Source organism: Vombatus ursinus, unplaced genomic scaffold (genome assembly GCF_900497805.2).
Source record: "Vombatus ursinus unplaced genomic scaffold, bare-nosed wombat genome assembly UNPS02014818.1, whole genome shotgun sequence".
In the NCBI taxonomy this organism is placed as follows: Eukaryota; Metazoa; Chordata; class Mammalia; order Diprotodontia; family Vombatidae; genus Vombatus; species Vombatus ursinus.
Window position 1 is genome coordinate 15,339,227 of NW_020954596.1, and position 17,640 is coordinate 15,356,866.

At 37.0% G+C, this 17,640-nt stretch overlaps 1 protein-coding gene and 1 long non-coding RNA gene across 5 annotated transcripts in view; one reads left to right on the top strand and one right to left on the bottom strand.

The window, feature by feature from the left end:
* LOC114023509 overlaps positions 1 to 2,235 on the top strand; it is a 102,605-nt gene extending 100,370 nt beyond the window's left edge. The window contains exon 5 of the long non-coding RNA XR_003566809.1: positions 1,860 to 2,235. This is a non-coding gene — a long non-coding RNA (uncharacterized LOC114023509). The remainder of the gene's footprint in view (positions 1 to 1,859) is intronic.
* Positions 1 to 17,640, bottom strand: part of KIAA0232 (KIAA0232 ortholog) — a 111,153-nt gene that overhangs the window by 56,015 nt on the left and 37,498 nt on the right. For 3 of the 4 annotated variants that reach the window (XM_027836168.1, XM_027836167.1, XM_027836170.1), the window contains exons 3-4: positions 3,673 to 3,810; positions 1,422 to 1,502 (exon numbers count right to left, since the gene is read on the bottom strand). In XM_027836168.1, the coding sequence (XP_027691969.1) occupies positions 1,422 to 1,502; positions 3,673 to 3,810 (219 nt within the window). The remainder of the gene's footprint in view (positions 1 to 1,421; positions 1,503 to 3,672; positions 3,811 to 17,640) is intronic. The other variant, XM_027836169.1, reaches the window with a different exon arrangement.

A 17,640-nucleotide genomic window follows, 5' to 3' on the forward strand; every position in this document is an offset into this window, starting at 1 on the left:
CTTGATTTCATCAGTGTGTTTATATGGCAAAACATCCATGCCTTCTCATTCTATATAATAAATGAGAACTTGAAGATGTCTTCTATTAAATCCTTTATAGGAAACCTGCCCAACACGCTAGAGACCTTCCTCCAGGGCTTATAATGTTATGTGGGTACCAGTGCAGGACTCTATACTAGATTCCATTTGATTTTCTTCTAGACCATTTTCTGATTCTGATTTCTGATTCTGACTTCCTGGAGGAGAGTTTTTATGCCACTTCTCATTAGGAAGGCATTCTGGATAACTTTGCTACAGCCTATTTACATCCACCAAACAATGACCTATTGACCTTTGTGTTGCCCAAAGATCTGATTCTTTGAACTTTGTGATGTTCTATGATTTGCAGCCATATACTTTAACTGGAATCTTACTGGTATTTTTTAAAACGGGAGGGACTGTTAAAAGTGTCACATAATTTCTTGAATGCATGCTAGTCTCTCTTATTCAGTTACGTTCAATCATTGTTGATCCACAGTTTCTGTCCAAGATAAAATATCATTGATGGATCAGCTCAATGGACTGTTAAAAATTGCATATCATGGTCCGACAATAGGATTTTCTCATGTGGATTGTTAGGCTAAACACTTGAGTGCTGGGGATATAAAGGCACTAACTTTTTATAGAGAGAACACATGTATACTTAAATATATGGGGGGGCATTTGCTGCTAGGGGTTCATGGAAAGGCTTAATATAGGAGGGGACATTTGAATTGGGTCTTGAAGGAAGCTAGGGACTTCTAAGACTCAGAACTGATAAGGGAGTGCATTCCAGGGATGGGGGACAGATAGCCTATACAAAGACACAGAGATGAAATATCACGTGTAAAGCAGCAAGAAGGCCAGTTGGGCTGAACCATATAGAGTACATGAAGGGGAGATATGTAAAATAAGTTGGGCTGGAACTAGGTTTTTTAATATGAAATGGAGTTTATATGGAATCTGAGAGGTAAAATGGAGTCATTGGAGTTTACTGAGCAGGGGAAGTAATATGGTAGAAATACCATCTTAGCATTTTGTGTGGAGAATGAACTAGAGACAGAAGAGGCTTGAGGCAATGTGACTAATTAGGAGGCTAATGCAACAGTACAGGCATGAGGTGATGAGTGTACAGGGTGGTGGTCAGGTGAACAGAAAGAAATGACAGAAATGTGTCAGTAGAAACTTCAAGACTTGGCAATTGATTGGTTATGTAGAGTGAGGACAGTGAGAAGTCGAAGAGGAATCCAAGGGGCCAAGAAGGTTGGTGGTATGTTCACAAAAACAGACATTCAGAAGACAGATGGGTATGCTGAGAAAGTGATCTAGTTTGGTCAAGTATATTCAGTCGAGGGGAGCATTATGGATAATGTTGAAAAAGCAGGATAGAGGATTCAGAGTACCTGGCTAAGTAATCTGGTCTTCATTTGGTAGACAAAAGTGGATCCTGAAGGTTTTCTGATCCAGGAATAACATGACCAGATCTGCGCAAATAAAAGATTAATCTGGAAATGATGTGAAAGAAGAGTTACTGGGGTCAGAAGACTAGTGGTAATAAGGTCTATACTATGGTGGAAACAATGAGTCTAGAGATGAGGAAACTGAGATGAGAAAATGTGTAGGAAAGTTTGAAAGGACTTAGCAACTAAATGTATACAAATAAGTACGAACAGCAATAGACTAACACCAAGGTTTCAAATGTGGGAAACAAGGCCATTGGTAATGTCATGGAGAGAAATGGCAAGATAGGAGTGTCATAGTTTTAGCACTGTCAGGATCTCCATGCCAAGATCCCCTCCCTTTTTTTAAACTTTTTTTTACTCCTCTCTTTTTACGACTAGGAGACCCACCGTTTTCCAGAGCTAAGGTCCAGCAAGCAAGGTGTGCCCTGAACTCGGCATAACAACAATCCTTTGCACTCCTTCTGGATGAACTCTGCTGCAGCAAAATACCAGAATTGTTTCGCACCAGCACCAGGTGGTCCCTGAGCTTGGACAAACACCTGCAGGAACCATGTTCCAGTCATGAAGACCTGCTATGAATCAAACTTGCCTCATTGTTGCTGTCACCCCCTCACTGGCATGGCTACAGCTCACTGTGTAGCCACAACTACCTATCTAAGTTTAGCCTCATTGTCTTGGGTCTCCTCCTAGAGGAGGCCTTGGCATGTGTATCTAGTTTCCGTCCTCCAAAGGAATAAAGAATGCTTTTTGCTTATAACCACTGTAAGCTCTTTGGTTTTATTTTATTTTATCTTTCAGAGTTAACAGTTGGGGTATTACAAGCTCTTTGGTATTTTTTTTTCAGAGTTAACAGTGATTGCATAACCTCTGTGACTCTTTGGTCATTTATTTTCAGGGTCTGACAGTACATTACCTCAGTAATCCAATACTCCAAAGGATCTGTGATCCTAACCATTCATACCTTCTTATCCTGGGTAATTTTTCTAACCTAAACATTAGCATTCCAATCACACACACACACACACACACACACACACAAATTCAATCACCCTGGTTCAGGTCAGAATGGAATTAAATAATAAGCTCAAAAATGATCTTTGATACAGGTTATCCTAAGTACCCTTGAAACAATCCTCAGCAGTTCACTTCTCATTTTTGTAAGAAGCTGGGTAACAGGAAAAAAAGGAGATAAGGCATTTGCAATATTCACAAGGCCTTAATCTTAGGAAACTTTTCTACAGGTCTCACCTATGTTCCAATTCAAAATTCTGTGTAAATAGCTTTGGGACTTGCTAGGTAGGTACTGTATTCAGGACTCCCGGGAAAGTAACAACTGAAGGGTAAGCACCAATTACTAGAAGTTCTTCCTTAAGTTGAAGGAAATTTGCCTTCCTATAATTTCCATTCATTGCTTATAATTTTGCCCTTTTGGAGCCCAGCAGAAAAAACTAAATTGCTTTTCCACTTAATAGGTCTTTAAATATTTGGATCATGTCTCCAAGTCTCTTATCCAAGCTAAACATATATAATTCTTTCAATAGATATACGTAGTTAGGTGGTGAAGGAGATAAGAGTGCTGGACCTGGAGTGAAGAAGACCTGAGTTCAAAACCAGTCTCAGACACTTACTAGTTGTGTGACCCTGGGTGAGTCATTTGCTTCAGTTTCCCCAGTGACAAAACAGGGATAATAATAGCACCTATGTCTCAGGGTTACCTTCTTTGGAAAGGCTCAAGCTCCAAATATTCCAGATGTGAGCTGACCAGCTCAGTGTAGACTAGAACTATCACCTCCATAATTCTACATGCTCTACAGATATTAAGGCACCTTAAGATAGAATAAGCTTTTGTAGGTGCATTTTATTGATTTATGTTGAACTTACAATCAACAAACTTCAGTTAACATGAACTACTATCTAGTCATATGCTGTTTTTTTAAGAACAGATACAAACTTGTTTGACTTCCTATCTTACACAAATGTGTATTTAACAAAATAGGCAACTGGTTTCCAAAAATCAATTCATTGTTTTGTGATGTTGAAGGGCTGTAGAAATTCCTTTTGAAATGAAACACAAGAAGTCTTGATTACTTACTAATATAATAATCTTATAATATCTCTCAAATTCAAATGTGGCCATGAAACATGAGTAAACATGATGTTCTTAAAAAGCACTCTAAAATTCTAGACTTACTTCATCTGAAGCAGAGCGAAGACACTGGACAGCAGCCTGTTTTTTCATTTCTTCTAGAGTTAGATCTGAGCACTTCTTCTTACTCTTTCCCCATTTCTTGTAAGCTCCTTTTTCCCAGCCCAGGAAGATGTCATTCTCCTAAAATAAAATGCAGTAAGGTTAAATGAACAAGGTTAAACAGGATGTTGCATTACCTTTTCTCATATTTAAATATCACATTCCCATGTCAAAAACATTTATATTATTAACCATAATTAAACCAAGCCGTTCCCCCCCAGGAAATGGCAATCACAACACTTCAAAACAGTTTACTAATATTTGTTTCTACTTTTAAAATAAAACAAACGCTTGAAAAAACTTCAGACACTTGACAGATGCCAAAAATCAGCTTCATGTTTAACCTGAGAACTTGCAATATTTTTACCTGTATAATAAATCTGCTTCTACCTATATTCCCTTTCGTTATCTAAAAACCTATTCACAGGCATTCACATTTGCAAATATTTTATTATATTAATACATAGTGCTTTATGCATTACAAAGAACATTATCTTACCTGATCATCACAACTTTATGCAGTGGAAAATGAATGCATTATTAATCCCATTTTATAGATGACAACACTGGGGCTCAGAGGAGGTAAGGGCCTTGGTACAGGCCACACAGTTAATGAAGGGCAGGGAGTCAAACCTAGATCCGTTTACTCCAAACTGGGGGCTTTTTCTACTATACCACAGGGGTGAGGAAATTTTAATTGATATTATCTAATTTATACCTTAAAAATCACTAGTTTTCTGGGTGGATGTTATTTCTATTTTCTAATTAGAGGTTAAGTGACTAGATATCAATGATACACTTCTGCTTCCCTTCAGGGTCATTTAAAACAATCTTGAGGGGGCAGCTAGGTGGCCCAGTGGATAGAGCTCCAGCCTTGGAGTCAGGAGGACCTGCGTTCAAATTTGACCTCAGATACTTGACATTAGCTATGTGAAACTGGGCAAGTCACTTAACCCTGATTGCCTCACCAAAAAAAGAAGCAAAAAAAAAAAAATGTAAAACAATCTTGAAGCCTGTTATTTGTTATTTACAATTGTGGGAGAAACAGAGGTGATCCCTTAATGAGGAACTAATATGAGAAAAGGTAAATCATATAGAAGGTTAATGTTCTATCTGAAAGTAACAGGACTAGTATCTGACAGTTTCAAGTTTCTCTTCTGCAATCTCTCAGAAGTTCACTTATTTATTTCTACATGCACTAATAAATTCATGTTCTATATAGTAGAATTGAGATTTGAATTAAAGGCATGTAAAATGTAGAGAAATTCTGTGAATTTAAATCAATGAAGTCTTCTCAGGACTCTAATATACTACAATTTTAGGCATATGTGTCCTACATCACACAGCTAAGAGAAATTCTCTACCAAAACAAGTTTTTCCCTACAAGTCCAAATTCTCATGAAATCTAAAACCTAATAGAAAGTAAAAGGTGAGTTTTCATTTTGTCTCATTTAGGTCTACCTGTCTGCCAAGTTTCCTTAAACTCTGGCATTTAGATGCATTTTACTTTGCTGGAATGTCTCCAATTATATTTATTAAAATTTATTCTGTAATTTTGAAAGCAATTAAAATGTGCTATTCAATTTTCTTCTGCAAAGAATATTTGAACTTTTCTTTCAGAAATTTTGCAACCTTGATGACTGTGATTTACAGGGATATTCTTAAAAGAGAAGAAAGCATAAGAAAGAAACAATATGCTTTTATAATATTTCTTTCCTACTTATAACCTTCTTTAGTTTTCAGCCTAGATCTTCACGGGTGCCATGTAAAGTTCTTAGAACTAGACACAGTCTGGTGATCCTCGTAAAATAAGTATTTCCAAAGTCAGATGCCTAAAGGTAGAACATAAGTATGAATGAAGCTCAAGGTGGAGCTATGGCCAAAAGTTTCAATTTGTTAATTCCTTTTTAGTGTTCAAGTGAATTGTTAGATCTATTGGTAAGTGCTTTTCCTGTGCCTATTTGTTGAGGCTGCAAGTTCAAATGAATTGTTCTTATAATCTTAGTTAGGATCTTGGAACTTGAAGGATTTGTACAGTTTATCTATTCTCACCTACAGATAAGGAAACTGAGACACAGTGAAGGAAAGTGATTCAACAGATAGGAAAATGGGAGCTGGAGTGAGAAGGAAAAAAAAAAGATAACTTTTTGCAGGCACAGTTAACATTTGAAGGAAAATCTTTTTAAAAGTATCTCTCAAATAATCCCCACTCAAAAATAAAATATTATCTTCAAAAATTTACATCCTCACTCACACTGGTTTAGCTTCAGACAAAATCAAGTCAATATTTTTCATATTTCAAGCAAATAACCTCCATTTAAAGAGTTTTACTTAATATAACTGGGGAAAAAATAAAATACCAAATAAAAAAATTTTAAAAAAGGAGTTCTACTTAAGAACTCTCTATTTTCTCTTTCTCCACTGGGAAGAGCTTCAAATGCCAATCAAAAGAGTTTATATATGATTCTAAAAGTAGCTGAGAGCCACAGGATTTTACTGAGTAGTAGTGGGACACAGTCACACCCATATCACTTTTGCAAACTACCTCAAAGATGGACTGGAATGGGGAAAAACTGGGGGTATAGAGACTAAATAGGAAGCTATTTCAATAGTACAGATAAACAGCGATGAGGAAGAGAAGTAGAGTAGTGGTTGTGTTGACAGAAGTGACAAAATCTGGCAACTAACTGAATGTGGAGTGAGAGTGAGGCATCAAAAGATGACAGTAAGATGGTGAACCTAGGTGCCCTTCTTGCCCTGGGAATATAAAAATTTCAAGCTGAAGGACCCAGAAATTTGACAGTGGAAAAATGCAAGGGTGAGAAATAACAAAGGATGGGTTCAGACAAAGTTCTATGAGAAATCTTTGGGGGAGGGAAAGATCATGTTCATCTGGAGGGTAGGAACTGTCAGGCAGGAAGTGGCACCTAAGTTGGAACTTGAGGAAATTATTGAAAGGAAAGTTTGGAGAACAGATATAGGAGAAGATTAGGAAGTGAGGAGAAAAATAGGCTATTCTAGGTAAAGGGCTAGTGTTATCAAAGATACGGGCACAGGAGAGGATAAGAAAAGAAAGGGGAATAGAGATTAGCTTAGTATGGCTAGAAAAGGCTAGAGAGGTAGGCTGGAGCAAGTCTGTGAAAGATTTTAAATGCTGTAACCAGGATTTAATCTTAATTCACTAGGCAATAATAGAAACCTTCAGTTGTTGCTAGACATATATCCAAAAAAGGTCAATGACCAAAAAAAAAAGGCCCTACACACACCAAAATATATTGAGTAGCACATTTTGGAGTAGCAAAAAGAACTGGCAACAAAGCAGAGGTGCATTGATTGGGGAATGGCTAAACAATGTGTGGTAGTGAATGAATGTAGAATATTGCTGTGCTGTAAGAAATGATGAATATGGGCAGAGCCAAGATGGTGGAGTAAAAGCAGTGCCTTGAGCTCTCCCCCAAACCCCTCCAAATATCTGTCAAAAATGGCTCTAAACAAATTCTAGAGCAGTAGAACCCACAAAAAGACAGAGTGAAACAAATTTCCAGCCCAAGACAACCTGGATGGTTGATCAGAAAGGTATATCGTGCCAGGTGGGAAGAGGAGCACAGTTCTAGGTAGGAACACAGTTCCACGTGGGCATGCAGGCAAAGACCAGGCCTCAGAGGACTAAATCACGGGCAGTTATGGTGGTTTCCAGACTTCTCAACCCACAAATGCCAAAGACACCTTAGAAGGTCAGTAGGAAAAGTTTGTGACTGAGGTGAGAGAGAAGCTTGGTTCCAGCCTCAGTCCCGGCACAGCCCCAGGGAGGCAGCTGGTTCTGGAGCTTAGCCCACAGACAGAGAGGGAATTGAGTGGCTGATCAGAGGAGGACTGCAGGGATCTCTTTGTGGTGCTGAGGTAGGATTCTCTTGCTTTGCCTGTGTTTGGATCTGGGTCACAGTTCTGGGTGGCTGTCCTGGGGCTAGGAAGAGTGCTGGTGTGGTGGAGCTTGTAGTGGCTGTGGAGAGAGAATCCTCCTCACAGTTTCAAGACAGGAAAGAGTGCTTGTGGTCACTCATAGGCCAGAGCACAAGCCAGCAAAGGAGTAAACACCTCACCCTTGATCACAGCACCTCAGAACAACTGAAAATTTGCAGGTCCCTAAAAGTATCTCTGAAAACAGCTGCACAAAACCCCTGAAGCTTGGACAGTACATTCCCCACACTGGAAACAGACCCCTACCTTAACAAAGATTTTATAACTCAAGTAATTAGCTGGGATCATGAGCAAGCAGCACAAAAAAAGTCAGGCTATATTATCTTACTTTGGTGACAAAGAAGATCAAAATATACAACCAGAAGAAGGCAACAAAGTCAAAGTTCCTACATCCAAAGCCTCCAAGAAAAATATGAATTGGTCCCAGGCTATGGAAGAGCTCAAAAAGGATTTTGAGAAGCAAGTAAGAGAAGTAGAGGAAAAACTGAGAGTGATGCAAGAAAATCATGAAAAACAAGTCAACGGCTTGCTAAAGGAGATCCAAAAAAATAATGAAGAAAATAACACCTTAAAAAACTCTAACCCAAATGGCAAAAGAGGTCCAAAAAGCCAATAAGGAGAAGAATGCCTTCAAAAGCAGAATTGGCCAAATGGAAAAGGAAGTCCAAAAGCTCACTGAAGAAAATACTTTCTTAAAAATTAGAATGCAGCAAATGGAAGCTACTGACTTTATGAGAAATCAAGACATTGTAAAACAAATCCAAAAGAATGAAAAAATAGAAAACAATGTGAACTATCTCACTGGAAAAACAAGTGACCTGGAAAATAGATCCAGGAGAGATAATTTAAAAATTATTGAACTATCTGAAAGCCATGATCAAAAAAAGAGCCTAGATATCATCTTTCAAAAAATTATCAAGGAAAACTGCCCCAGTATTCTAGAATCAGAGGGCAAAATAGAAATTGAAAGAATCCACCGATCACCTCCTGAAAGAGATCCCCAAAGAAAAACTTCTAGGAATATTGTAGCCAAATTTCAGAGTTCCCAAGTGAAGGAGAAAATATTGCAAGCAGCCAGAAAGAAACAATTCAAGTACTGTGGAAACACAATCAGGATAACACAAGACTTAGCAACTTCTACATTTGGGACCAGAGGGCTTGGAATATAATATTCCAGAGGTCAAAGGAGATAGGATTACAACCAAGAATCACCTACCCAGCAAAAGTGAGTATAATACTTCAGGGGAAAAATGGATATTCAGTGAAATAGATGATTTTCAAGCATTCTTGATGAAAAGACCAGAACTGAATAGAAAATTTGACTTTCAAATACAAGACTCAAGAGGAACATGAAAAGGTAAACAGGAAAGAGAAATCATAAGGGGCTTATTAAGGCTGAACTGTTTACATTCCTGCATGGAAAGATGATATTTGTAACTCATGACACCTTTGTCAGTATTAGCATAGTTGGAGGGAAAAATTATATGTATGTGTGTATGTATAGATAGATAGATACAGGGCACAGGGTGAGTTGAAGATGAAAGGGTGATATTTGGAGAATAAAATTAAGGCGTGAGAGAGGATTATACTGGGAGAAGGAGAAAGGGAGAGGTAGAATGGGGTAAATTATCTCACATAAAACAGACAAGAAAAAGCTTGTACAGTGAAGGGGAAGTGGGGGAAGGTGAGAGGGAATGAGTGAATCTTATTCTCATCAGAATTGGCTTGAGGGAATAACATACACAGTCCATTGGGTATGGAAATCTATCTTACCCTACAGGAAAATATACGAGAAGGAGATAAGAGAGCAGGGGGATGACAGAAGGGAGGGCGAATTTGGGGAGGGGATAATCAGAAGCAAACACTTCTAAGGAGGGACAGGGTCAAAAGAGAGAATAGAATAAACAGGAGGCAGAATAGGATGAAGGGAAATATAGTTAGTTTTTCACAACATGACTACTATGGACGTGTTTTACATGACTACACATGTATAACCTGTGTTGAGTTGCTGGCCTTCTCAATGGGGGTAGGTGGGGAGGGAGGAAAGGAGAAAATTTGGAACCCAAAGTTTTAAAAACAAATGTTAAAAATTGTTTTCACATGCAACTGGGAAATAAGATATACAGGCAAAGGGGTATAGAAATCTATCCTGCCCTACAGGAAAACAGAAGGGGAAGGGGATAAGAGAAGGGGGGAGGGGATAGAAGGGAGGGCAGATTAGAGGAAAGGGGTATTCAGAATGCACACCATTTTGGGGTTGGAGGAAAAATGAGATGGGGAGAAAATCTGGAACTCAAAATCTTGTGGAAGTGAATGTTGAAAAGTAAAAATAGATAAACTAATAAGACTAAAAAATAAAAAGAAATGAATATGACAAAAACAGAAGTATGAGAAAACTTATATGAACTGATATAAAGTGAAGGAAGAAGAAATCAGAAAAATAGTATAATGACCACAATGATGATGTAAATGGAAAGAACAACAACAAAACAATCAAAATGGAATGCTGTAAAATTATAATACTAAGCTTGGTTCTGAAGAGATATGAAAAAACACCAACCTACAGTGGTGAAGGACTGTGGATGGCACAGCGAACATAATGTCAGACTTTTTTGATTCATAAAGATTTGCCTTGGTAAAGGTTTATCCAATTCTTTACAAAAGAACACACATGTATATGAAATATCCATGGAAGTCTGACTTAAGTGGGCACACATATTTCTGACATTAAGTTCTAATTTAGAAGGTTCTTCACATGTGCCTTTAAAGGACAATCACCTTGGTTTCTTTGGAATAATCTAAATCAATGTTGCTACAAATTGCAAAATTCAGGACTGCAGTTTACCAAAGGAATTTAGAAAATTTTGCCAACATTTTACATGCACTCAGAAACATTCTAAAGCAAATGGATAAATTTAAATGTTATCAGTAAGTATATTTCCAAAGGAGCAAATACAAGATTCTCAAGTACTCAAGATTATCACCAAGAACTTGAGGGAAAGTCCTTGCTGGGTTTGCTTGAAGAATTCTAATTGAAATGCTTGGAACATGTTTTAGGTTGAGGAAACTTTAATAAAAAGTTTTTGAAATGGAGTAAAGGACACATTCCAACCCCTTGGCTCCCTTAAATTATCTTAAACACACACAAAAATAGTACTGTGGCTATTTATACATGCCTTTTTTTCAAGAGTTCAAGACAATTTCATAGGTATTGTCACATTTGTCCTTAAAAACTACCCTTGTACAAATTAGAAGTAGGTGCTACTGCTGGGAAAACTGAGCGGTAAGTTCAATACTTTCTTTCTTGTCACACAGCAAGACTCTGACAGGACCAAGTCTCCTGACTTGGCACGAGTAACAGTCAATGAGAGGTTGTTTCACTGAACAAATCACTTGGTGCTCAAAACGAGTTACCTGACACCAGGTTTTAAGTCAAAGAGTCATGATCCCTCTGCCTAGATGAGAATAAAACACTAATTACAGGCACATACTGCCAATACATTTTGCATCCTAATCCGAGCTTCAAATTTGCTTACTCCAGCTCTTGAGATCCCTGAATCAAAGATGCAGACATTGGGCTTTCTTATGAATATTTCCCAAAAACTCCCTTGAGGAAACTGGGTAAGATGATTGCTAAGAAACTTGGATTTTATAACCTGGTACAGTTCCAAACAATATTCACCACTAGATTCCTATGCAACAGGACCAACACAAGGTCCACTTTTTACATCATTACTGGATGGGCTATTGTCCCTCAGGCACAGATCTCTTCATTTCACTCTGCTTCAGTAGCCTACCTAATCAATCTCAAACACCTCTGCCTAGCTTTCAAGGCCTCCACAACTTTCTGAATAAGCCTATGCTTTCCTCAAGTCTCTCCTCACTCCAATCCGTTTTTCACTCAGCTGTCAAAATGATCTTCCTAAGGCACAGGTTTCACCATGTCACCCTTCCCCCCAACTCAATAAGCTCCATTGCTCCCTCTCACCCTCTGTTGTTGCTGTTCGGTTGTTTCAGTTGAATGCAACTCTTCATGACCCCATTTGGGGTTTTCTTGACAAAGATACTGGATATTTCCTTCTCCAGCTAATTTTACAGCTGAGGAAATCAAGGCAAACAGGGTTAAGTGACTCATCCAGGGTCACACAGCTAGTAAGTATCTGAGTCGGATTGGAACTCAGGTCTTCCTGACTCTATCTAGGCCCTGCACTCCATTCACTGTGCCACTTGGCCAACTTCTAGGGCCAAATATGGAATCTTCTGTTTATCATTCAAAGCCCTTCATAACCTACCCCTCCTCTTTCCCAACACTCTTCAATCAGTGACACTGCTCTCCTTGCTATTCTTTCCATAAGACACTCCAATATCCCGACTCTGGGCATTTTCACAGGTTGGAACTCTCTCCTTCCTCATCTCTGCCTCCTGGCTTCTCTGGCTTCCTTCAAGTCCCAGCTAAAATCCCACCTTTTCCTGCAAGCCTTTCCTGACACTCCCTCCCCCCTCAATTCCAGTGCCTTCCCTTTAATATTATCTTTAATTTTTCTGTACGTATTTTGTTTGTACAGAGTTGTTTTCATGTAGTCTCCATTAGACTGTGAGCTCTTTAAGGTCAGGGATTGTTTTTTTGCCTTTCTGTGTAACCCTAAGTGCTTAGCTCATGGTGTGGCACATAGTAGGACTTGTTTATTGATTGACTTGGCAGAATGAAGTTTTAGAACTTTTTCCTAAAATTTTCTCAATGAACTCAAACTTTTCTCTGAAACAAAATCACATATTTTTATACCAATATTTTTCTAGTGATGTTTTATGACTGCAAATGATAGTACACCACAATTTCCAAAGACCCAAATCACATGTAACCCAAAAGACAACAGAGAGATATATGGTGGGTATAAATAAGCTGTAACACTATCAAGCAACAAACTATGTGCAAGAAACAAAAAAGAAATTAAAAAAAGACAAGATTTAAGACAGGTAGAACGGAAAGGAGGTGGACTGATTATATGAGTAAAGAATAAGAGATAGACAACCCTCATACTATAAGAGTAGTTGGATAACTTTAAGCAACATTAAGGTACAAAACATGATACAGATTTACTGGAGAACAAGGATGACAAGTAGGATGAAAAGATGTGGGTAAATTATGATACTCATTGTTTAAGGATAGAACTCCATAGGTGATATCACTGATCCACTAAGGAAATGAAATCTAATACTTCTCAGGTTAACAAACTCCATCTATTTACTATCAACTACACAAAGTATTCCATTTATTTGTTCTAGATTTAGTTCTTTCGAACTTTAAGGCATCTTTATTCACGTTCATCTTATACATACTCTCAATGATTTTATAAACTTCAAAAATAGTTTCTTTTTTTTCCCTCTTCTGTGTTCATCTCTGCGGAGTAATATTTCAGCCTATTCTCATAAGGGAGGGGATAATAGTCACCAGAAATCATTATTCATTCACAATTTAGAGAGTTGTATTTTAGGACAACTAATCGTATTAAAAACTATGTACAGTCAATCAGCAGCCTTTCTCCATCTTTGTTGGATGGTGCTTGTGCTAAAAGGGGACAGAGTTGGGAAACAGGGCTTTTTTGGTGACAGAGAGAGACATACTAATCTGGAAAGCAGCAATAAATACATATTGAGACTGGCTGAAGGGAAAGAATACTAAGAGGCTGGGATCAGACAGAGATGCTGGGAAAAGGCCAATTTCTTCAAGAAAGGAAACTTTAGTCTGACTGGTGGTTCTCAAATTTTGTTCCTCTATTTCATAACCCATTCCCCTTACCTATTAAGAACTCTACCATTGCCTTTAATATCACCAGGTCATGTTCACTGCCCATAAAAAGGCTATAATTCTTTTTTGACTTGACTTCTCAACACCAAATGTTCACAAGTTGGCATTCCAAATCTCAATCTTCCTTTTAGCTGCAGGGAAATTTATTTATTCCTTAAATTTTATTGATTCCTTTTACACACACACACACACACACACACACACACACACACACACACACAGAACCATTCATATACCTGGCCCTTTCCTGACATTTCTCTCAGCACTCCAACCTGAGAAAAGGGAGATATGTTTTAGTATCTATCCTCTGGAATCAATTTTAGTCATTGCATTTAATCATGAGTTCAAGTGCTTTTCACTGTTGTTGTTGTTTTTAAAGTTTACATTACTGTGATCATACATATTGTTTTCCTTCTTTTCTTCACTTTGCATTGGTTCATACAAGTCTTCATCAGGGCTCATGGAATAAGGTAGTGGTAGGTAAAGTTCTAAAAGGTGAACTAGGACAGTTTCCCTTTCAAATAGCCGTTTGGAGTTCTGCAACTCTGGTCTGTGTAGGGTTTGTTGTTGTTGTTTGGTTAATAAGTTATAGCATCTTCATTTTCTTATTGTTAGGGAACTGATTTAGAGATACAAACTAAGACCCAGGGATAAATAGGCATTTCTTTAGATATAAAAGTAAATGTTGGGATTGGTCTTAATTAGAATTTTTATAAATCATTTGAAACAATGAAATTACAAATGTTTTCTGGGTAGCAATATGCCAAGCTAACCATAGATTTACTCCCAACAATGTTCCCCAAAACAGTAATGCAGGGAACATTAGTTCTATAGCAACAATTTTATAAAAAGGATTTGTATCTATATTCCCTAAGGGCTCAAACTCAGACTAGAAAATATTATATTAGGTACAAAGAGTAGAAACTGTACCATCTTTCTAATAGCAATTCTGATTCTCTCACCTCTCAATCGTCCCTCCCTAATGTGTCCCTTTCCCCATCCGAGAAACCCTAGTAATTCATTCTGTGTTTGGTGAGACTTGGTTAGTAGGAGCGAGCTATTTCCACATATGTCTTTCATCTTTCTTGGGTAAAGGATGGGAAGATGAGTTTCAGTGGTTATTCTGCTGAGTCCGTCAACTCTTACTTATCACAATCCCACAACTTTTCATCTTCTTTGCTCTCTTGATCTTTGTCTATCATATACACATTGAGTTCTGTTGAGCAACCATTTTCTGACTGGCTGAACTAACAGTTCTCTGCCTAAGAGAAGGTTTGCTACTCTCCCAGTTAAAGATGAAGTTTTGTTACAATGCATCAACAGCGATATTGTGAGGCTACTTTGATTGGGGAAACTTTATGTAGGATATTTCTATATGGAGAAGTCTCATGAGACTATGGTTAAGAAGTAGCAGATGACCCTAAACCTAATTCAAATTGTACTTGGGGAATGCCATGCAACTGATGACTTTATGTTAAAAGTGAGGAAAGGGATGTTGAAAGGTGTTGAAGATTGATCCCTAAAGATAGAGGTCTAATGTGCTAACTGGTAATGTTTTCTGCTTAGATTTCCTATCCTTCTTAATGTTGCTCAGGTTAGCCTTTTTGACCAGAGCAACATTGTGAGTCTAAATTCAAATCCATGAAGTCTTAGGCCTTTGAGAGGAAGTGGAAGAAAAGAATGCCACATATTTGCAATTTCAAAAATTGTAATTTACCAGAAACTTTGCTTACCTATAGAACTTCGGATAAGAGAAATTGTATTCAGTCAGAAGCAAACAAAAAAAAGTGGTCTAAACAATGGAATAGCTTTCTATGATAGAGAATATTAGTAAATACCTTTCAGTCATACAGTTTTAATAAGGTAATATGGTTTTGTCATGTCCCTTTTCCTATTTTGAAAAACATTCTACAGTTTGCTTTACCTACTTTAAATCATCAATGTATAATATGAACATGAGGAAAATCCTACTCTTATTAAATGCTACCTCTAAGGGATCTTAATGCCAGAGATTACAAAACTCATAGTATATTTTACCAAAGTCTTCTGAGAAGAAGCTTTAATTTTGTCAAAGATTTTAAAAAAATCCCAAATCTGTTTGCTTAAAAGATTTTAATACAATATAAATCAAGTCAATTTCTTTAAATATCTCAGCAGCACCACAATAGAAGAAATAGTAGGTAGGAAAATAAAGAGAAAAAAATTTAAACTCTACCCAAAAACTCTCATGAAACTATAGCTCTTCCTTTTATATATTCTTTTGAAATAAAATAATTCTAAACACTAGAAAAGGAATCCTACAAGGATTAACTGAGGCACCTCTCTCCTAAACTGGTGGGTAAAGTTTAAAACAATATGCTAGTGTTAAAATATAATCCTTAAAAAAATGGATCACTTTAATATCAAGGTGACATTTTTATTGAGTTTTAGACACTGTTTCCCTTGGAATATATGAGACTTGTATGGTAGGTTAACCAACTAACTAACCAAAAAGTATTGAGTACTAAGTACATTGCACGGCACTTTGTGAGGGACTATTAAGAAAATACTCTTGGTGTGCTACAAATCTTGGACTTCCTTACCGCTCGATTACTAGTTCTTGCCCAAGAAGGTACAGTTGATATTCATGCAAAGAAAAGAGAGGACATATCTCCTTCCTTTCATATGCTACACGTGTGTATAAAAGTATATATACAAACACAAAGCATGATAGGTATAGATAGGTAAATGGATGGTCTATATTAAATGAATTCTCACTTTGTTTTGTTCTAAGTTCATACCTATAAACTTAAAAAGACTGAGAAATGCTAGCATTTGGTATATGATTATGATACTAGTTAAATATATAATTAATTACAAGTACCTGTTGTGTTCTATGAGAAAACATTTAAGTACTATAAAAATGCATCATATTCTTTAAGTCAAAAATAAACAAACAAAAACAAAATCAAAACTGAATGGCTAGTAAATAGGGGAAAAATCAGACAAGATTATGATTACATATACAAACTGGCATACAAACAACGCAAGTGAAAGATATAGTAAATACGGAATGTATGTACAAAATAAAAACATTCAAAAACAAGAGGAAACATAGCCAACAAACAGACTCATCCAATATTTCAAACTGTTATGGAAACAATGACAAATCACAATCCTTTAGAATATTAATCAAAGGGTATTTACAATGGAAGTATCATGATTATGAGTTCTGAATTTTTTTCTTTTTGAGCCAGGAAATAAAACTTCTTTTTATGGCTTTAGAATACCATACAATGCTATAAAAAAAAGTTTCAGTAAAATGATTCTATTAGAAATAGTTTTCTTAATAATGAGAAAATTTGGTACTGGAGCCACACATTTTTGGTACTGAAACCACCCATTCTTAAGACAAAATTTTCTTAAAATAATGCCTCCAGATATCCACTAAGCATGTCACCCCTCCTTCTAAAATTTCAACTTCAGACCAACTTCCCACCAACAAAAGTAGGCAGATAAAATAGAGATTCTTGTTCTCACTACTTATGTGACTATAGTTAATTACCTAAACTATCTGGGCCTAAATTTTGTCATTCATAAAATGAAAACGTTAAACTAGATCAGGGGTTAACCTTTTCTGTGCCATGGACCCATCTCCCCCTATCACTGGCAATTTGGTGAAGCATATAAAGAAACCCTTCTCAGAATAATCTGATTTCATCTTAAATAATTGCAGGAAATGCTAAATTTCATTTAGAGGTTAGTGAAAATAAGGATGTATTTTTTTTCCCATCCAAGTTCAAAGACTCCTTGGAAGTCTATGGCTCCTAGGACCATAGAACCCCTGAATACAAAGAGAGCTTCTAAGTCTAAATCTATGATCCCTTCCCTAAGTGAAGAAGCAGCTAAAGCCTGTCCCGAAATGAAGCATCAAGAGTGTGTTAATGTACTCTTAAGGACAGATATTAAAAAAAAAAAAAAATCTTAGGTTTAGCAGGGGTTTTAGATATCCTTGACAGATGGTCATTTGGACTCTCTATTTAAACCCATCTAAAAAAGAGAAACCCTACCATCTCAGAAGGTAGTAAATTCTATCACAGGTAATGCTGCTAGTTAATTCTTTCTTATATTCAGCTAAGTATATAACC